A 20,791-nucleotide genomic window follows, 5' to 3' on the forward strand; every position below is an offset into this window, starting at 1 on the left:
TAAATATAACAAATATAGAAGAAACAACAAATTTATATAATGAACGCGTTGTAAATGTTTATTGGTCCTTTAAAAAAATTGTACTTATTTTTTTCAACGATGAATACGGAACTGGAAGTAACATTTACAAGTAGTGACGATGAACGTTCTAATTTATAACATTGAATCGTACGTTTGAAACGGATTGCTTTGAGAATAGAGCTACTACAACAAACATCTCTACATTGTTCTATAAAACGTAATATAAATATCTCAACAAATCTTTAAATATTTATAAAATGCTCTATTATAGTCTTAAATATAGAATAGCACACACAGCTATGAGTATTTGATTATAATACATTGAGTGAATTTGAGCTTTCCGTGTTAACAATTTCGTTTCTGTACAATGTTAATAGGTTAATTTAAAGATGAAGATAAAGGACAGACGTGCACACTTATGGCAACGTTTCGTCGCAATCCGTCATCGGTGTGCCCGATATCCCATGATTAGCTACACTACGATGCTATTTAGTAATGCTGACCTTTGTTTTGGCATATTTATGAAAAACGATTCGAATTAAACACCAAAACAAACACAATTTACACATGCAAAATCATGTCTGTTTGTTATAAAAAATCAGGATCCTAGTGTTGGTGTTAGAAACGTTCTGGTTCTTGAGAAGCGTTCACATCCGAGACTTTGGCGCTTGAAAGCGCACTGTCCTACAATCTCTCGGTAACACACACCTTCGTATCGCCGCGAAGAGTCGGACTGCGAACTGCGAAAGATACTAATATACCAAGTGCCACCAGCACCATAGCAAGAGCGTTCACTATTATGGGTTCTTCCGCGAGATCCTCTTGCCATTTTGAGTAAGTATTCCTGAAATTGTTAGTGTTAAGAAAATTGCTATGTACAGAGCCCCATGCGATTTGAAGAGAGCATGCAGAGTATCGTTAGTTGTAGCATCGAGAAACGTGTGCTTTTACAATATAAAAATACAAAATTATCACTAATCGAAATTTATAAATCCCCGGAGCGGATAAGGATGTGTGCCCGGAATCGGAACTCCTCTCTCTGCAGGATATATCCTGTAACAATAGCTAGCGCCACAAGGACCATTCCTAACGCGTTTACTACATATCCTTCTGGAGGGAATGTGGTATAGTACGACCTAATCAGGAACAGAAAATTCATTAGTGGCAGGCAACTCTTCATTATCATAATTGATAACCTTGACATTTTTACCCGTTCTTGCGCTCGAATTTATTTGCAACGTGCAACGATAACATGCTCTCTAGCTCTTGTGATACTTACGATAACGAGAAGAATACTTTTTCGGTCAGTCCTGTCAGACATGCAGCGATGGCCAACATGAACGTTGTCAGCCCGAAAGAAGCATGGATAGGAACCAGAGATGCCCGGAAACCGGCCGTGGCTCCCTCACAGCACAGAAGAATCAGAAAGCTGAAGAAGCCCACCACAAACTGGAAGAACACGTAAATTAAGATGACTTCTTGGGTGTTCGACTGGAAAACCGCAATTCAACGCATTTGTGGGATTCCAAGAGCCGCACCTTCTCTCTAGGAAACGACGCTCTGCGGTGGCAAAATGGACCCCATTTCAATTACTTTATTCGGGTCAATTGTTGTTAATATAACGTGAAAAACCACATTAAACGAGATTTTGTCTCCTTTACATATCCAATTGTGTCGACCCGTGTTTCTTGATGCGGAAGACGAGTATAATATCGTTCAAAAATTGTGCACCCACATCAGTAAATTGATAACAATTGTTCAATTGCGCTCGTTACGGAATACGGCGTCATCACGAAATGAGTCCCTAGAAAAATGTTTTTCTGTGTAATCCGTCACGTTATATCACGAAGCTTTGACCTTAGGGTGAATTGAATATCCACTTTGTGGTGTTAAAACGTTGACTTTGAGTAGGCAGGCTGTGATTACTTTCAGTGACTAGTATTAAATTGAAACACTCTTTTTATCTGACTGTACGAAAAAATTGAAATGGTCTGTTAACTTTGACTATGCGTGTCAAGATTGTAAAAGCACCTACACAACAAGTGTCTGGCATGAATCAATTTATTGAACGCACGATTTTCGTGACAGCGGAGTATTCTTCCATTTCTTCATAATGAAATAATTAGCCAATTCTAAACAAATTAAATCGAATGTTCATTACTATAATTAGTTTTCGTTTTTATTGACCATTAATTTCAGTATCAACACCAGTGGCAAATCTGAATTCGCTTTGAGTCGTTTCTTCATTCTAAGTTGACGCTGGAGCAAAAACAAACACGTTTGTTTACTTTTGTGGTTCATTCTTCGCTCCCTAGCCGTCACCATCTCCTCGATAAATACCAGCAAAGGCATCGCACCCGCGTTAGTTTTCTGTCTTAGCGACTATGGTACAGTTTCAGGGCGCCGCAGGGCAACAGCAGCCTTGAAATAACTGTATTTTTACAGCTTCACCTGTACTCACTTGCACGGCGAAGAGGCCCATCGTGACGAGGCCGATCCAGCTGTGAAGGGAGTAAAAGTTGGGAATGGGTGGCTGTGCAAGGTTATGCGAATCCAGCACCGTCAAGAAGCCCACGGCGACGCAAGGAATCGCCAACGCATGAAAGACGGTGTGAAGGAGTTTCACGTAGATCCTTCGGCAGCACCGACATATTCTGTATAGTAAAATGGCTGAAAAAGAAAGTCAACGTAAACAATAAAAAGTGGAGTAGAAACGATGTTAGTTTAGCCTTGATAAGAATTTTTGGGTGGATTTGTGAAGGAGGAAGCGAGAAATTGGGAGTGATCTACTTTTTCGCTTCATCGAACTGTGATTTCGTCGTGAAAGGTGATCGTGCACCTTGTAGAAATCACGTTACGCAAAGTACTCACAGAATCCACTGAATGTAATGAAGCCGGCTACCATTAGAACCGGATGGAAATTGAACTGTTTCATGGGGTCATCTCGCCATGCGAAGCCTCCTCGGTGTTTGATCACCCAGTAGAGTGTTAGAGCCAAGGAGGCGAGGAGGAGGATACAGGCCAGGATCATCACCAGGGCGTACTCCAGCCAGCTGCCGCAGCCCCATTGGTTCTCCTCCTCGTAGTGCCGATGTCTGCAAGACAAGTTCAAGTTCAACTTTTCTCTAGATGATTCAAGTTCTAGAGTTACTACCATAGCGACATAAAATTACAGAGCCATTTTTCCGATTGCCGTCACAAGTGGGGCAAGTGTGCGAAATGGCTACATCTAGGTCTAGTCCAAGAAGCATTTCTCCGCCAAACTGAGCTGTCACACCTTTCAGCCTCAACTATATGGAAAGTATACCAATATTTACCAACAAAAGCCAGAGTGACCAAGTAACACGCTTTTGATCGATGCGAGAAACGCGGCGCACATCTGTTGAGCAATTTCCAGCGCATTTCACTCATTGTAATTTTGCGATGGTTGATTCTAATAAAAGTGAAGTCAGACCGATTTATGTTTTCACTTCTAGTGCGCTTTCTCTGCAAGGATGGACACACGATTTTCTCATTTTCTGTCAAAAATACAACAAAAGGTGTAGCTTGGCCGAAACCGTGGGTGCTTCCCTGCACCGTTCCACTTTCTCTTTGTTATTTTTCTAAACATGGAATTGCCGGAAAGGTCAAAGACGCAAGAAAATGTTTGAACATGAGCTGAACACAAATTTAATCGTTACCTTTCCAATTTGCACGAAGATGTAGCTTTGAACTTTATTGTGTAAATACGTAGCAGAACAAGTGTAACGCGGTGACCCCTGTCGGTCTCTCTTTGAACCATTAACTAGTGAATCACCGAGATCGGGACCTCTCGTAATGGAAATGAAATGAATTTCCTGAAAAAAGCCAAGTCGGATCGTTCGCTCGTCATTAGCTGGCTTTTGTTCGATGGAGTGTAAAGCAAACGGTCGTCGACCCGATTCTTGTGCAACGTCTTCTCATTCATTTTCTGCGTTTTCGTCAAGTTTTTCAAAAGGATTCCGTGCGCGTACGTTAATTAGCGTGATCCAGACGGATCTCGCCCTTTCACACGCTCATCTACTACCATTTATTCATTCATTGCGAATTATTTAGTTAAAGCTGTGGCACTGCCGTCTCTCATTTATCACCGGTGCAATTCTGAGCCATCACAACTGTTTAATATTGCACCAGAGAAGTGAGACACCCACGCTTTGTAAGTGATAAAAATTTCATGCTCCGTCTTTCCAGTTTCTCGGCTTTTTCGTGGGAAATGCTAAACGGTCACGGTTAATGGAAGTGTCGTGTTTCAACTTTCTACTGATCAAGCCATCTCCAACCGGAAATGAAGATGCAACGAGACGGCGAATTTTTTACCTCCCCTGCCGTCGCCATGAGTCAAACGGAAATGCAGGTTCGTAGAGAGAACCTCCCCTACCGCGGCCATTAAAATAGCCGCCTTGATGCAGGTGTTTCGTAGTAACACGCATTGGCCGTGGGTTCATTGTGAAATCAAACTTGCCCAACAAGATCTCACAACTTGCATTTCCTATAAACCTGTTGAGAATGATTCAATTCGGGCGGAGAATTCAATTGTGCATTACATAAATGTGGTCAAAAAGTAAAAGTGAACCAAAAGAAGGAAGAAAAAACGGAACTGCAGAAGATTGATCATCGATGCAGAAGTGAAAAAGTTATAGGAAGTGATTTAGGACCTAGAAATAGTCCTAACTTTTTTTGCAACCTACTTACTAAATTTCTTGGCAAGAGACACAACTTGTTTACCGACGTCGAGAAAATAGACTTCCGTGAAAAAATATGGACTTTTATCAAGGTTCGAATAACAGAAATATCAACTTAACGCCATGGATACTAGACGTTCCAAGTGCTTTATCTAATTTCAATTAATGGATGGGTTGTTTAAGCAAGACATGACTGTGATTATAGCTGCTTGCGTAACTACCATTCCTTAAAGAGAATTGCATACATGTTAACACTCCTTCAGACTCGAATAAATCAGACGATTCAAGAGGAAATGAAGCTGTGGGTCGACTACTTTTCCTTGGACAAAAGAACCACGCATTCATGTCGATTTGGCAACGTTTCTTGTTCTCATTTTGTTTTTCGTTTGACAATATTCACTTTCCATTATATCAATAAAAAAGTCAATTCAATGACCTAAACAACAATAAAAATGTGGCTGTCATTGAACTGTTATTTTTTTTAAGAAATCTAAGTAGACCACAGTGGCGGACAATTGAAGTAAGCCACAAGGTTACATTTTTGTGTATAAATCAAGTTTTAACAGACTCGTTTCATGGCTCAATCAAGTTTACCATAACGAACTTATCTCGCTGCGATCGCTGTTGGAAAGAATTTTATATTTATAATTAACTACATTTCGAAATTCTAACTGTTTTGTTCATCAGGAATTTTCAGAGTGTACGATTTTGACATCGATACGTAAAAGCGCATTTCCATTGTTTGCTATAGCTATTAGCCCAATCGTCGTATCTACAAGTACAATAATTAACAGTTGTTCCGTAAATGTCTGCAATAACAATAAAAAGTACATAAAATTCGAAAGGTAATGACTTCCGATTTAGAGATTAGTGTGAAAGCTGCTTTACGAGTTTAGTAAGTTCAAGTTGTGGCTTGTGGCAGAGCTTTTTGGAAACTGTAACGTCTGATCCTATTTTTCTGTGCGATTAACGTAAATTCTCAAATTTACCTAACGGTGAGTCAGCTTCACACAGAATGACGTGTAATTAGCAAGTTCACTTACTAATTTAGTTACTGTAAATATTAATTATATTCCCACATTGTGACAAAAAAATGTGATGAAAGCCCTGATTACATAAAAACATGACATTCTCTTCTGTTTACAACCCTCAAATCCGTTGAATTAAAGCTATAAAATTAAAGTATCTATCTGCGGATTTATTAGAAATAAGAAGGTCAAAACAAATTAAAATTGATTGTAGTGAGTACGTAGTATCATTAGAAACAAAACTATTAATTTTGATACGCGACTTCTATGGTTGATTGTTTTATAATTATACAGTGCCAACGATGATCGAATAAAAATAACGTGGGAGTAGGCTTCGAAATTTGGGATATGTTGGTAGCCCTGCATGACAAATAAGGTTAAATAATTTGAAAATCAAGGACGAAAAATGGACTATTTGAACTACAGGAGAAGATGCCAAATTCGATTTAATTAAATTGGGCTAAATAAAACAAAGCTAAACTAAACTACACATAACTTTTAGAAAAATTGTTTGACATCCCCCCATTTAGTATTGCCTTGTAATAAAATATAGCTCTTGGAGGAGTCATAGCTCGATGTGTAACTTCTACCTACATCAATCTATCAATTTAGCTAAAGTCATTAAATAAACGTCTGCCGGTCTGTTGATTCCAAGACTGTCATAAAAATGGCGTTAATAATTTTTACAACATGTAACGATTTAGTAGGCGATCATGGTGGTAATGAATGACAATAGAAATTCTAACAATAGATGCCAGTTTCTACAGCAATTAAGTGAAACTGACTCGGAAATTTAAATTCTCAAGAACTCAGGAAGTGCCGGGAAGTTCATTATTTTAAAACTGCTGTTTTTAAATATTCAAAGGAGAAATAAAACGTTGCTTCTTGTATGACGAGAATCCTCGTCCTAAAATTTTGATCAGTTGTACAAAGTTTTACGAAGTTTGTATTCCATTTGTTAATGAAGAACTGACTTTTGACATTTTATCTCCTTATATTAAAGATAGTAACTTCTGCGGACTATCCAAGTAAACTGAAACTTTATGAAATGGAGACTAAACTTGAGAAGTTCGGAATTCATAAATTGCATTACAGGTGATCCACAACCATCAACGTCAAACCCACGGAAATACCCATCTAAATGCAATTTCGCCACAATTTTATTCCTAATAAAATATTTCCAATGCACTACCGTAATAACCTGGCGTCCTTGAAATAATCTAACATTTTGCTTAATTAACACCGCATTGTTTGCACTAGTGAGTAATGGCAGCAAATATGTAAACTGTCGCACTTCTTAGGGAAGGACTCGTTCAAACACCCTTTGTTTGTTTGTTTTTTTAACGGTATAAATCGCGTTTAAACAAATTTGCTCTGATGGCAGCGAACTGTAAAAATTAGCACCATGGATGGCCCCGTTTTCTTGTACTCCGATGGGTAGTAATTTGTAATGATAATACACCAAGCCCACTTTGCTTTGCCAACAAAATCACAGTTACGATGTTTGTTGGATATTTTTTTCAAACAAGATATTGCTGCAATGAGATAACATTTACGTGATCGTCATTATAAATAGCCTCTGACTTAATTTAAAATTAATTTTTCCGGCTAAGGTCATCGATGGTACAGGTTCTTCAGAAGTAACTGTGAAGGCAATTTAAATTCATGTTGCCAAATTACACGTATCATTCCGACATTTTTTTTCGATCCGACTTGTTTGTCCGCATGGTGGTATGAAATGCACAATTAGGCGCAATTATTTTTAGTCATTTAATAGAGCACTTAGTCACATCCTGTTTAGCACCAAGTTTTTCCCTTAAATTGTTATTTCGATTTACGTAATTGAGAGTTTTAATAATTAATTATTCACGTGTGAATGGTAAAGTGTTTTCAGTTGAAACACGGAATTATCATGTTTATTAATAATAGAGAATCAATCAAGGTCTTGTTTACCAGGATGCAACAGCCAAATCGTCGCATTAGGGGTTGTAAAATTGTTAATCCCCGCATTGTTTCGTAATCAGTGTGATTATAAATAAATCTGTTTGAAAGCACCACGGACAAGGTCAAAGTTTGCAACGAAAGGAGGAAAAGAGAAAATGGTTAAGGGAGTAGCCTGAGGCTCGTTTGTTTTACGTAACAGGTGTAACGCGTTGTTTGTCTAGTTTATTGTGTTGATAACATCGTCGTCATTACCTCCCCTTCCGCCGCCATGATTTAGACCCTCCCCTAAAGACATGATTGGTTAATGATGGATGTGTGTCAATTACTTAAGTGATGAGAGCATCAATCAGCGTCGCAAAAAATAAGTCGCTAATTTAAATTAAAAAAAAAAGAATCACGGGAGTTGTTTCTATGTTGAGTGATAAAAGTTACATAAAGTTTATTTATGACCGACGCAAATATTCTCTTGGAAGATTTTCGATATCAACAGGTTTGAAAAATGTGCCGAAGGCTACATTCGTCCGGTGAACATGAATTGACCTTTGGTTCTAAACTTACGTGTGCATTTTATTCTTCGCCATGGTCCCTTTTTGTCAGATTTTCAAATTTCTTGAACTTTACACTGTTTACATGTACCACAACATGCGCACATACACCACGCAGAACGAGCGACACCGAACTAAATAAAATCAAGAAGAAGAGGACAACAAGAAACCCACTTGCTTTTGAGTTTAGAGCGGGACTGCGCGTGAGTTTTACGACGACATCTGTGGTTTGAAAGCGAATTAAAAACCGTTGTTTTAATTGGTTTGATAATAGGATGAATTGGTTCGATAATGGGATAATTCGATCAGTGGGACTAGACGCGTTTGATTTTTTTTTTCAGGAGGGTCACGTGGGGTACGTGGGAGATGTAGGATGTAGGGGATTACGACAATGAGGAAGAACAATCAGCTGCTTTTATATGGTAATTGAAGTTTGCTGCACCGCGTCATGGTCAAACGAGCGATTATAGGCTAATTCAGGGTTGCTAGAGTAATTTGATTTTGGTGTATAGGCAACTCATTATACAAGAGGGGGAGGTGGACTTGATTCACGGTCGTTATTGTTATTTATCTGTCATCTAGAAAATACGCTCAGAAGTTCAATAAACCGTGCAAGATTGATTGACAAAAGCATTATAGTACGTCGGTAAGTGACCCTGCCACAATAAAGGGCAGTGGCGGCGTTGATTTTTTTTACGTTCATTCATTGTTTGCCCGAAGCCTCTTTTGTCGAACGATCCATAAATTCCAGAGTATGTAATTATTGCATATTTTAAAGTTATGGATCGTTCATTATCGATTTCCTGGAAATATTATCCTCCATTTCTTGTCCTCGGTGTACTCATTATTTGTTTATTTATTTACAAGCTATAAACAATAACTATACAGGATTCGGAGAATTTCGCTTTTTATTACAGTTGTTATTTATAAAATTTACCAATTCTTCTCTCAGTTTTCGAATTTAATGGTGTGTTCATTGTGTGTGCATAGTCATCTGTAACAAGTGCAATTGAAAGTAGGAGAAAATTGAATAAAATTGCTCTCATGCAAGGTATTAAACAGTTTCTTGCAAATTATGCTAGTCTTAGAGAGTTAATTTCACTTCTACCTGAACTATTTGCTAAGAGGTTTGATTTTAACATTTATTTTTTGCAACTGCAAATTTACCAAAACTAAATAAATTTGCAGATGGGGAGATAAAGAACTAATAAAGCACCAATAAATTACTAATCTTGTTGAGAAGTAAATAATAAATATTGTTGATTGGTTAAAATTATCTCCAACGAAAGCCGACATGGCCATCACCCAATAACAGAAGGCAGGCGCTGTTTTTTTGGCACCAATCAAAACAGCCTCATTTTTTGTGTGCGCTCCCTTTTTTGTTGGCTAAACATCCTCAATTTTATCATGTTTGCTCTTTGCTCGGCCCACAACTTCAAGGCTAATTCTAATTTATTAAATGCGAACATCGTAAAGTCATGGAGGTGAAAGACCAAAATGGGATTGTACCCAACAATTATGCAGGAAGACATGAGAATGCAAAACACGTTTCTTGGGAACGAACTGTCTTGAATAGAAAATGACAATGGTAGTGAGAGTACAGGAAGAATGTAACAACCTAACAATTAAAATAAATTCTCATGGATGTCGGAGACGCCGCTGATTTGATGTAGTCAAGGGGTGACAATAAAAACAAATGATAATAGAGTTCAACCACACAAAAGAGTTTGAGTAATGGCTCACTCCAATCAATTTAATTGGATGGAATGAATAGCAAAAGGGTGAAACAACGCAGGAATGTCAATGTCAATATTGCGGGAAAGGGTGAAACGGTCATCACAGCAAAAGGGTGAAAGTTTCTATGAGTGAAACGTAAAAACTCCAATGAAGAGTGACGTGGACTTTCGATAAATAATGAAATGATGATGTACCGAGCGATATTTTATTCATGTCTGACCCGATTCGCACGGAAAAATCCATTGTACTCACGCTTCCTTCTCTTTTTCCTCTTGGACGGTGACGGTGGTGGGCGGCGGTGGCAGATCATCCATGGGGAGAGTATCCTCTGGTGGGGTGGGAGGAGTCTTGTCGAATTCCGCAATGGGGGCCATATCCGGCATGGGGGACACTGAGTTGCTTTCCATTGTCTCGTTTCAAACTCTTCAACGAACTGAGCACTGACACTGATCACACCATTGTGGGGTTGGGGCGGCGGGACATGGGGGGTTCCTGGGGAGTGAAAGGCGGCGTTATTTTCATACACATTTCTAAAAATAACCTTCGATTAATAACTCATGGGAGACTGTAATGGAATTTCGAAACGAATCCCGAAGGGGGTGATAACTCAGAGGTGCAGTATCGTAATATGGTGGATGCGCCAGGTGAGACGCATAAATCGCGAAGAATTCCTTCTTTGTTCGGACGAAAATAAAACACATGTCAATGGCAACGTCCTCGTAAACTCAAAATCCACCTCTCAATTGCTTTCCGAAAATAACTTGATGAAGAATTCATCTTTACCGACTATTCGAACGAGTCCTTGCTTGGATTAATTGCTTTTTAATAAATATTTAACAAGGTGAGGTTCTGGAAAACAGTACGTCATAATTAAGGTGAACAATTAATTAAGCTCCCGAGGGTGGATGATTGGAATCGTAGACAATTGAAAATAGAACGCGGGAGTGGCACCCACCTGTTATGAACAGACCTGGATACCGTGGAATACTTGGAATTTTAAGTGGAACCTAAATTGTACATTCAATTGAGCCAGTGGCGGCGATGTCGTTTGAAAACAATTAGAAAAATTGAAAGCGAAATTCGACCCTGAAGGGGCTAGGACTGTTAGCCGACCTTGCTGATAATTACGCAAAAGAAGAAGTGATTTCACTTGTGCATTATATTCAAAATAGTTGAAATAACTTATATTTGCCATGGGAGCGAGGAGTGCAACCGTAACGGCCTAAAATTCATTAGCGAATTAATTAAATACAACTTCAAAGTCAAGGCGGTAGATAATAGTGCTGCCAATATGCAAAAGAATACAATGCCTCCTCGAAGATTTTAATTAAGGATTAAAGAGGCGCCTTTTCTGTTTGTTTATTAATATTTTCTTTTTCTACGAAAGTTCAAAAATGAAAGCTGTCGTGCCACCCAATTGCGCCTTATGTCGATGTCACTAAAATCTCATCCATTTATTTTTATGGTTGACATTTCACGATTTAAGTTCCTTCTGTTAACAATGTGTGAACCGATAAAGTAAAAAATGATGATCTGAAGAAAGCTTATGTCGTAACATGTGAAAATATGGAGAGAAACTCGCATTATCCCGTACGAAAAACGAGCGTAGAATCGTAATCCGAATCAATCCTCCTCTGCCAACCACCGGAAAGTTTTCCCTTAAAAGAAATCCGCTAAAACAACAGGCGAAAATAACTGGCAATAAAATAAAATCAAGCAGTCATCTGTGCGGCAATAAACATAACATAGAAAACTTTACAAGGCCGAGTCGCGCGTTTTTCTTTTCATTCCTTCGTGCGCCACTGCTGTCCCAGACTTCCATTAAAACTTAATTGAAGGACGTAAATTTGTGAGTTTTCACATGTAAAACGTGAGCGCGAAGTATGCGAAGCACTTGATTAATTCAGAGCGTTAAATCCAACAACAAACTTGGCGAAACGGGTCGGGAATTATCCTGTTCCGGGTCCCGCAGGAGAATGATCCAAAGGGCGTGGCATTGCCCGGGAAACATCCTTTCGGTGAGAAAAAAAAGGAATTTTTGGAAATGGAGGAGTGGGAGGAATATGCGCCCACCCCAAGCAAGTTCGTTGCTCCCAAGTTTGGAGAATGTAAGGATAAACAAAAACTCGATTCGGGTCTGGTTGTGGCTTCATACGGAAGCGAGGATCTTTAAGGCAGTAAATCATTGCGAAAAGAAGCGGGACGCTGACGTGATGAGACAGATTTTTTTGGGAGATTCTAAAGTTCTCACGGTTTGAGAAACTGAAATCTTATCTAACTCTATGAATTGTGCCCCATTTTTGGGGACACGGGACGTTACAATTATCTTGAATAAAACATTATAAAGTGATCGATTGGGGTTGAAAATCTCGCGAAGGAAATTATGATTTACCGCTTCCGCTCGCGTCCCGTCACCAAAACACATGTCCGCATTTAAAACACAAATGTGCGTTTGTGTATAATTTCGTCCCGCTCCCCTTCCACCCCCAACGAACAAAGAGCTTTTTGCGCAAAAAATGAAAAATTGCGCGCCTAAAATTACCATCAATTGCGGACTATTTTTAACTTACAATTCACTTTGGTTGTCATGTCGCACACGTACAATCCAATGATTAACAACGTATCCACACAAAACGGAAACAAAACACTGATGATTAAACCAAGCTTGCTGCGATGTAAACTGGAAGGGTGTGTGGACTCTTTGGCTCAAATCGCTGCTTTGACGCACTCGCAGAGGCTGCTCTTGCTCTCTCGAATCGTCATGGAGACGGCAGCGCCGCGGCGTAAATGCCCGATTTCGGGGGGCCCCCGGCGCAAAATCCATAAACTGACCACCAGACGCCGAAGTCCTCCAAACTCCTTTCGCCCAATTCTTTATTCCTCCTCATTAAATAAACAAGACGAAATAAGACGCTATTATTTCCGTAATGTATGCACATATGCACGGGAACAATCCAAGGCCGGCTTTGATCGCATCGCGGTCATAACAACCGAAACGAGATCTTTTTCGGAAATACGATTTGAAAAACAAATATTTCCTTGAAATTATTATTTCAGCGCGGAAGCTTTGATGTGCCGTAAAATGTTTGAGTAGACACAAGCGACGATGAAGACACAGATGTTACTTGAATGGTAATAAAACGAATGTTTAAAAGAGTTAGGTGAGGGTGAGCAGCGTTGCGTGGTTCGCAGCCTTGGAAAGAGGGTCTCATCAGATTTTCGTGTGAAAGTCATGGAACGGAAATGGGTGTAAAAAATCATCGATAAAGCGCAAAAGTGGGACATTCATTAAAAATTCGTAGGGTGAGCGCTGCGTGCTGGGTTTAACTCTTTGGGGGGAAATTAATATTCACAGAAGAGGAAATTAGTTAATTAATTTACTAATTAATTAGCTAATGAATTGAACAGTATTTATGCTTATGATGTGGGCACGTTTTATGGGAAAATCCGGGATTAAGTGGTACCGTCCTAGACAACCAGTAATACACAATTTCCACGAATAAAATTTTCTTCTGCTTGAATTAATCAGATTAATCTCAGCAATTTCTTTTCATTTTTTTCGTCCGTTTCTTCAACAAATCCGCTTTTGGCTGTTTCATTATTTATAATGTGAATTTGGCGAGTTTTCCGTGGAAAATGGTTCTATAACAGTAACAATTTCGTACCGTTTCCACGGATTAAAATTGGAATATTTGATGAGGTCGTTTTTCTCCCATATTAAAATTTCAAGTTTCCAGTTAATAAAACTGTGAGGGGTGTCTTGAAAGCGGGCGATTAGGTGATTAAAGATTACTTTATCTGTCCTCGTTTGAGGGGTGTGCCATCAGTGAAAAGAATAAATCAGACGTGAGTTTCCAGGATTTAATAGCCCTAGTCTGGGTGTCTGTACAGGAAACTGGGTCAGGATTAAAAGACAAAATAACAACTAGTATGCTGTATACATACAATTAGTTTACATTATACTATTCTAATTCAGATAAATTCAGTACATTAATGATTTAATACATAACATTATCTGACAAAATATAGTTAGTTGACATTATAGCATAGAACATTTGTAATTATACCTCTTTATCTCTTTAACGTCTAATCGTCAAGTTTTTGTCATCTCTCATAATATAATAAACGACTGAAACGAGAGTCGCTTCTGGGTTGATGATAGAATAGGGAAGTCCCCTCGCTTCAGTCTCTCTTTATGATTTTAATAAAACTCCATAAAAAATAAATAAAGTTACATTTCTCCTTAACTTCAGTCTGAATTATTATGGTAAGCGTCGAGTTGAATCAAAGGGAGGAAACAGAAGAGAGAAGTTGTGCAGTATCAACATTTTTGGGAGGCTGGTGACCAAAAACATTAATACATGTAATCTTCCGCATTGAATCCAAGCAAAAGTGATTGTAGGCTCGTGATTAAAACGCGAAGAATTGACTCTATCATGGATCGAGAAAAATAGTAGCTCTGACGTTGATACATTTATACACAAAATATATATCTTTACAGATAATTATATAAGTCGAAACATATCTCTGTAACATCAATAGACTGCAACTTTGATGCGAGAAAAATAAACCTGCGGATTTGGCGAACCGATATGTAATCAGACATGTGAAACCAGCAGCAAGGTACGTGCGAAGATGAAGAATTTGTCAGGTCTGAAGGAAACAACGAGTAACCCCAAACAGGGCTGGTTGTTGGGAGTTGCTCGTAAAAAATCAATTTACTGTTTGTCAGCCTGAGCGGGCGAAGGTTGCGGAGGCAAAGCTTTCAAGATTGCGTGGACTTCTTCAGCGACGGCGGTTAAAACAAATTCAAATTGTTGTTTAGTCGCAACCATGCGTGGTCTTTGATCGCGGAGATGTTCCAATGTTGCGGCGATGTCAATCTCTTTTGCGCCTTTCGCCATTCTACTCAACACCATGTCGATGAGACAATACGTTCCGGTTCGGCCAGCGCCATCACTGCAGTGGACGACGATGGGACAAGAGCGACCACGGTACGATTTGTTAACTTTGCGTCGGAATTCAAGGAGGGCTTTAGTAGACGCCGGGACTCCAGATTCGGGCCAGGATAAGAAGTGGAATTGAGTGACGGTTCGGGTTTCGCCAGTGCGCACGTTCTTCAGGTAGAAAGAGCGGACCAGGTAGTCATCACACCAAATGTGCTCGCTGACGAGGTGGACCTCGTAGATGTGATAGAGCTCAGAGCCTTCTTCAGGCCAATAGCGATGGCACATGGCGGCACCGCCTTCTGTCAAGCGAGTAAGCATGACGATGACGACAGCGCCTTGTTCCCAAATGAGTTGCCAGAAGTCGGGGGCGGTGTGTGGGAGAGGACCTTGGGTAGCAATGTAAGCAGGGTTGCGGGGGTCGTGGTCGGTAATACTTGAAGCATTGATGTAATCAGAGCTCGCAGCGTTGGACAGCTCGTTCAGGACAACTCGGGAATGGTCATAGGGAATGATCTCTGGGTATCTATTCTTCTCAATGTTCTCCTTCTTGGTGGCGATGGTGGATTCGCACGGCTCTGCTACGTAAGCGCACAAAGCTACCCATTCCTGTTCGAGGCGATCTTTGTTCTTTAAATGGTCTTCCATATAGCTCAACACCATGTGTCCGGTGGAGATGTCCATGTTGTGTAGAGCTGGCTCTTCACTCCACGAAGAAGTGCTCGAGCGACTTGACGGACTTTGTTCTGATTCCCGTGACAACGAGGTTATCCTTCCGTGGATCGTCTCTCCCGCTGGCTGTCCTTTAGCAGCCATTCGAGCTCGACACAGATCCTGATAATCCTTACTTGCTTCGGTATCTGGACGGGTTAATCCTTGTAGTTTCTCTCTGGATTTCAGATGACGTTTGATCAGGATCAAGAGGGTGGCTGCGACTATCATCGCCCCTAACACCCCACATACCATGAAGATTACTATGTAAAATTCGTTGTCGTAGATTGGGGCTGATATAACCGTGCGCCTTTTCGTCTACGAATGTTAGAATAAGGAGAGAGCAAACTATCGGTAAATGTTACCTTGTCCCCGATCCCAGCTGCCGTAATGACAATACCTGTGGCCTCTTTCAGCTCCTCCTTAATTAATCCTGCAAACAAAATCACATCAAATAAAGTCAAACACCCCAATAATGACCTAACCGATTTGCTCGGCCACTTGAGTAGAATTCCACCCTTTATTATTGGGTTCCACTTTGAACGTAACTTCATTGTGGTCCACACTACAACGAAATGAGAATTCCCTAAACAAAAGAAACTCATTTTCTGCTTACCGCCCGTGACTGAAAGACGTCGGTTCTAATCCCAGGAGGTTGGAAATGTTACCGATCAATTGTTTACCCTCCGCCCATTTATACACGCTAAAAATACAACTTTGACCTGAAAACTTCCCCGAAATTGTGACTTACTTGTTTTCAAACTCCACGTAGACATAGTCTGTATCTACGACGTACGACTCTTGAGGGTTCACTTCGTTTGAGATTTTGCGGGGGTGGAAATTCTCGTGGATGTTCGGAAGGGCTGCAAGGAATTCTCAGAATAACCGCACAGAAAAAACAGCATCCCTTACCTCTTTTGTCGTCTGAAATCTGTGCGTTAAACCGAGGCCCCGGCTTTTTAACGTCCAATCTCTCCGGTCGTTTAAACCCCAAATTGTATTTGGTCAAAAGCTTGTCGATGTTCTCCCTCACTTCTTGGTCCTCTTCAGACCTAGGGGCGTAGACCACTCCACCCTCGGTGTAGATTCCAGGTTTGTGTTGAAGTTCCCGAAAGATCTCTTTGGTATTAAAATTATTGTCGTCGCGCTCGTACTGGTTCTTCAATTCTCTGAAAGCGCCCATATTGTATCCACTTCCATACTCTTCATTTGATTCGTCATTTTCATCAAAGTAAATCCGGGACTCCGGAAACTCGTCGTTGTATCCCAAAGTGTCTCTAGACTCCCATCCCGCGCGAAAGTTGTCAGGGGTGTTGTACGACAACGTAAACTTCTCAAAAGGGTCGCTCTCTTCAACCTCTTCAGCTTCTTCATCGCGCATCTTCAAGTTCGTTGCTTCAATCTCCTCCAACAACTTTGAGAGTTTCTCGTAGCCTTGTGGTGATAATGTCTCTTGGATTTCTTCAGGACTCAGTTTCATCTTACTCAAATATTTGATCAGAGGAAACATCTCGCGGAGATCGTCAACAGTTAAATCATCAGCTGGAGGAGGAAGGTACTCGAGGTCGTCTCTCGTCTCCCTCCCTTGTCTAAAATCACTGGGAGTGTTGTAATTTTCGCTAAAGTAACCGAGAGGGGTAGAGCGTCGGTGCATTTGTGGGATCCAGGTGCGTTTGACAACTTCGTATTGTGCGTAAGGGTCTTCCATGTCAAAAACTAGCAAACAATTAGAGATGGTAACTGAAGGAAAAGGTGCACTTACGATCTACCGCATTGGGGGCAAGAATTTTCTCTCGGAGGGTTTGCTGGGTTTCTTCAACAGGGGGGTAGTAGACCTCGTCTGCAAAGTCGGCGTGTGGGTTTTCAATACTGGGAGTGTACTTGACGATGGCCATTTCTTGGGGATCTAGCGGGTCTTGGCCTTCGAGAGCTTTGAGGGCGCCCTCTAGATCCTGGTCGACAAGATGGGAGCAGGCGTTGTTCTCAAACGAGATGCTAAACGAATAGTTTAGAATTCCAGAAGACGGAAGAAAGAAACTTACTCGTTCTTGGTGGCATACAACATCGCCTGAAGCCGACATTGCGTGTATCCATGACTCCACCTGTACCCCAACGCGAAAAGCCGCCTCAACTCTTGACTTATCTGGTGCAAGACTTCCCTCTCGAGATTGTACCTACAATTCACACATCAGCAAAAAATTCAAATCAATAAAAGGTCCAAGACCTGAATAAGTCGTCTTCGTCTACGTCCGCAGCTGGCGGCAAACAACGTCCGAAGGCGTAATCTGAAATTGTAATTTTCAAATCACTGTCGACTCAGTTTGCGTTTTGCTTACCGTCGAAGCACCATTCTTCCTCCAGACAAAGCCTCTCACTGAACAAACAACCTGAAAATTGCAAAAGGATTATTTTTCAGTCCTTTAATTGCTCTAGATGCTGTTGGAGAGTGAGTCCTACCAGTCACGCAATGCGATAAAAGAGGGTTGGATTTCCAAAATTCGCTTTCATGAATGGGGCGAGTTTCATTGATCAGTATACCTACGCTAAAACGGCCGAATTCTGACGTCAGAATGTGAAGCGTGGGTGGCTCTAACCGGGGAAATGTTGGAACATTGTTATATTTACACTCCGGAACTGTTTTGTTTTAAGCGAAGAATTATCACATTGAAAAAGCTCTGATATTCTGATGGTCTAAATAAAGCTAAAAATAAATAATCCGACTGCAGTCGTCGAAGCTTAATCCAACTTTAGACATGACATTAAAAAGTTGAGCGAACACAAAGCTGTGCCTCAGTTGGATGCTACTTACGTCAGCAGGTGGAACAATCGATATATCGATTGGAACATAAAAAGCAGCCACGGAATGGAACAAACGACCAAATAATAAGCATCTGATACAATTTTCACGTTTTGATTAAACCTCGGGGGTGCGATTTACGACACTGATAGGATTCCTGACGGATGTTTCAATTAAATGGACGCCGCGAATGGCATTTCGCATGAATATTTCATGGCTGTGACAACAAAAGTAAAAATTTATATTCCGTAGAGCCGGTAAACTCAAAATTATATGCTAATCCAATTCTGCGTTTAATATTCACTTGGTGAATGTTTAACGCGTCACTTACCGACGTTTCCTTCAGGACAGACCCCAGGAGGACCGACGGTGGCTATCAGGAGGAGAAGAGCGATCCGTAATGGTACGCCCGGCCACGGCATGGCCTTTAATGAGAAAACATTATTAAATTAAAGAAGCGAGCTTTGATGATAAATTTTTCGTTTTGATCTTCGGATGATTAATACCGAAGCCAATAACTTGTTTACTGTTTCAAATTAAACGAAAACCAATTACAAGAGTAAATCCTTTAATACCACCAATGTTGAACCCGAGGAGTTAATAGAAATCATCATAAACCCTCTATTACCCAGTATTGATCTCCAGAAGCTGCAGACACGTAACACTGGTACATAAAAAGAATAACAAGATTATGTCATCGCTGGAAGATATCAGAGAGTGTCTTGTTGCGATAAGTTAATTGGAGGGTCGTGCCGAAAAATGTCATGTTATCAGCAACACAGAAATCGAGTGGGAGGATAATTTTTGATGTTGTGTGGGGGAGTTGACTTTGTGAACACCTGCGATGATTCCATTTATCGTCACATTAGAAAAATATTGGTCTGTGGAGCCGGATTTGCTTTTTATGCAAAAACTGTCCTTCGAGCCGGATTTGAACCAGCGACCTATGGATATCCCTTGTTTTAACATCTACAGTCCACCGCTCTACCAACTGAGCTATCGAAGGTTGATAATTTACTTTTTCGTAGTGCTCCAAATTCAGTGAAATTAAATTCGGTCAATAAAAAATGATTCCTTCGAGCCGGATTTGAACCAGCGACCTATGGATATCCCCTGTTTTACCATCTACAGTCCACCGCTCTACCAACTGAGCTATCGAAGGTTACTAATCAACTTTCGCTCGAGTAATATTGAATTTCTGATTAAAACGTTGGTCCATCGAGCCGGATTTAGTTTTGTGGCAAAAAATCTCCTTCGAGCCGGATTTGAACCAGCGACCTATGGATGTCCACTCTTGTAACCGCTACAGTCCACCGCTCTACCAACTGAGCTATCGAAGGTTGATAATTTACTTTCTCGTAGTGCTCCAAATTCAGTGAAATTAAACTCGGTCAATAAAAAATGATTCCTTCGAGCCGGATTTGAACCAGCGACCTATGGATATCCCCCGTTTTAACATCTACAGTCCACCGCTCTACCAACTGAGCTATCGAAGGTTATTAATCAACTTTCGCTGGCGTAAACACGAATTTCTGATAACAACAAGAGTAATTTGTCGAGCTTCGTGGTTTTACTAGCGATTTTCCGGATATTCATAGTGGAGTAACTCATCTATCATAGCTTTTAGCTGCGACGTCCAAAGTGCTTCGCTTTGGTTTTTTGGTGCTAATGGAACATACAGAGATTGTATTTTCCATTAACCCTTCCGTGGTTTAAATCAAATTAAACCCCAATGTAGGTGAACCGAAATTATGCAAATTCCAACAAGAGCGTCAACGATCTGTTATCTCTTGTATTATCTCTTAACACTTCTTCGGGGAAAAACACTCAAAATAAACATGCCAACGGGAACGCAATAAATTCGAAACAGGTGGGTGCTGACATATTCCCGATGTCGCCCCGTAAAGTCACATAAAAGCGCACTCACCTGGTGTGCAGAAGATGCCGTTCACAGCATCGCTTCCTTTGATACGTCGATCACAAAATAACCAGAAAATTCCGATCAGAATTTGGGCTTCGGGACGCCGTCACCTAGCCCTCAAAAATTTCTGTTCTATTAAGTCTTCAGTTTCGAGATGACGCTGGGCGCCGGCGCTCTGGCGTCTTGCGAAGGCGTACGTAGGTTGAAAATCGATTATTTCAAGGGACTGTACTCGGTTTAAATATTACGAGTTGGCCCATTCAAGTCGCGTACATTTTTCAGCGATCGATTTTCACCGACTGGTGATAAGGGACTGTATTTCAGGATGTATCAACGACCAATTTTCATGATAAGGACAACTTATCGAGAGACGTGGTCTGATTCGTGTTTCTGTGCTCCATGATTGATTAATGGGTTTATTGCGGTGTAATTGGGGCCCTT

At 40.6% G+C, this 20,791-nt stretch overlaps 3 protein-coding genes and 4 non-coding genes across 9 annotated transcripts; all 7 read right to left on the reverse strand.

Annotated features, from left to right (window-relative positions):
- Positions 1–197: 197 nt before the first annotated feature.
- Positions 198–10,461, reverse strand: nemy (cytochrome b561 family member no extended memory). 3 transcript variants are annotated; one of them, XM_088044866.1, is made up of 5 exons: positions 10,228–10,461; positions 2,893–3,116; positions 2,483–2,691; positions 1,301–1,470; positions 198–865 (listed from the first exon to the last, which is right to left on the reverse strand). In XM_088044866.1, the coding sequence occupies exons 1-5, from the start codon at positions 10,380–10,382 to the stop codon at positions 706–708; spliced, it is 918 nt and encodes a 305-aa protein (XP_087900992.1). In that variant the 5' UTR covers positions 10,383–10,461; the 3' UTR covers positions 198–705. The 3 variants fall into 3 exon arrangements, with proteins under 3 accessions (XP_087900992.1, XP_087900994.1, XP_087900993.1); XM_088044868.1 differs by lacking the exon at positions 10,228–10,461 and adding an exon at positions 8,252–8,370 and having other exon boundaries at positions 208–865; XM_088044867.1 differs by having other exon boundaries at positions 852–1,157.
- Positions 10,376–13,209, reverse strand: LOC148167918 (uncharacterized). Its single transcript, XM_088046150.1, has 4 exons — positions 13,052–13,209; positions 12,911–12,977; positions 12,546–12,847; positions 10,376–10,467 (listed from the first exon to the last, which is right to left on the reverse strand). Exons 1-4 carry the CDS (start codon positions 13,207–13,209, stop codon positions 10,401–10,403), a joined length of 594 nt encoding a protein of 197 aa, XP_087902276.1. The 3' UTR covers positions 10,376–10,400.
- A 1,388-nt stretch (positions 13,210–14,597) lies between these two features.
- On the reverse strand, positions 14,598–20,541 carry IA-2 (tyrosine phosphatase IA-2). Its single transcript, XM_088045518.1, has 12 exons — positions 20,357–20,541; positions 18,761–18,854; positions 17,969–18,019; positions 17,857–17,917; positions 17,675–17,806; positions 17,395–17,627; positions 16,545–17,348; positions 16,384–16,495; positions 16,249–16,335; positions 16,118–16,197; positions 15,998–16,065; positions 14,598–15,950 (listed from the first exon to the last, which is right to left on the reverse strand). Exons 2-12 carry the CDS (start codon positions 18,849–18,851, stop codon positions 14,694–14,696), a joined length of 2,976 nt encoding a protein of 991 aa, XP_087901644.1. The 5' UTR covers positions 18,852–18,854; positions 20,357–20,541; the 3' UTR covers positions 14,598–14,693.
- On the reverse strand, positions 19,346–19,435 carry TRNAY-GUA (transfer RNA tyrosine (anticodon GUA)). The gene is given in 2 exon segments: positions 19,346–19,381; positions 19,399–19,435. It is a non-coding gene; the product is annotated as a tRNA-Tyr (tRNA).
- TRNAY-GUA (transfer RNA tyrosine (anticodon GUA)) lies at positions 19,502–19,591 on the reverse strand. The gene is given in 2 exon segments: positions 19,502–19,537; positions 19,555–19,591. It is a non-coding gene; the product is annotated as a tRNA-Tyr (tRNA).
- On the reverse strand, positions 19,680–19,769 carry TRNAY-GUA (transfer RNA tyrosine (anticodon GUA)). The gene is given in 2 exon segments: positions 19,680–19,715; positions 19,733–19,769. It is a non-coding gene; the product is annotated as a tRNA-Tyr (tRNA).
- TRNAY-GUA (transfer RNA tyrosine (anticodon GUA)) lies at positions 19,836–19,925 on the reverse strand. Its single transcript is given in 2 exon segments — positions 19,836–19,871; positions 19,889–19,925. It is a non-coding gene; the product is annotated as a tRNA-Tyr (tRNA).
- Positions 20,542–20,791: the final 250 nt, after the last annotated feature.

Source organism: Gnatocerus cornutus, chromosome 9 (genome assembly GCF_029298725.1).
Source record: "Gnatocerus cornutus isolate USDA-ARS CGAHR chromosome 9, icGnaCorn1.1, whole genome shotgun sequence".
NCBI classification, from domain to species: Eukaryota; Metazoa; Arthropoda; class Insecta; order Coleoptera; family Tenebrionidae; genus Gnatocerus; species Gnatocerus cornutus.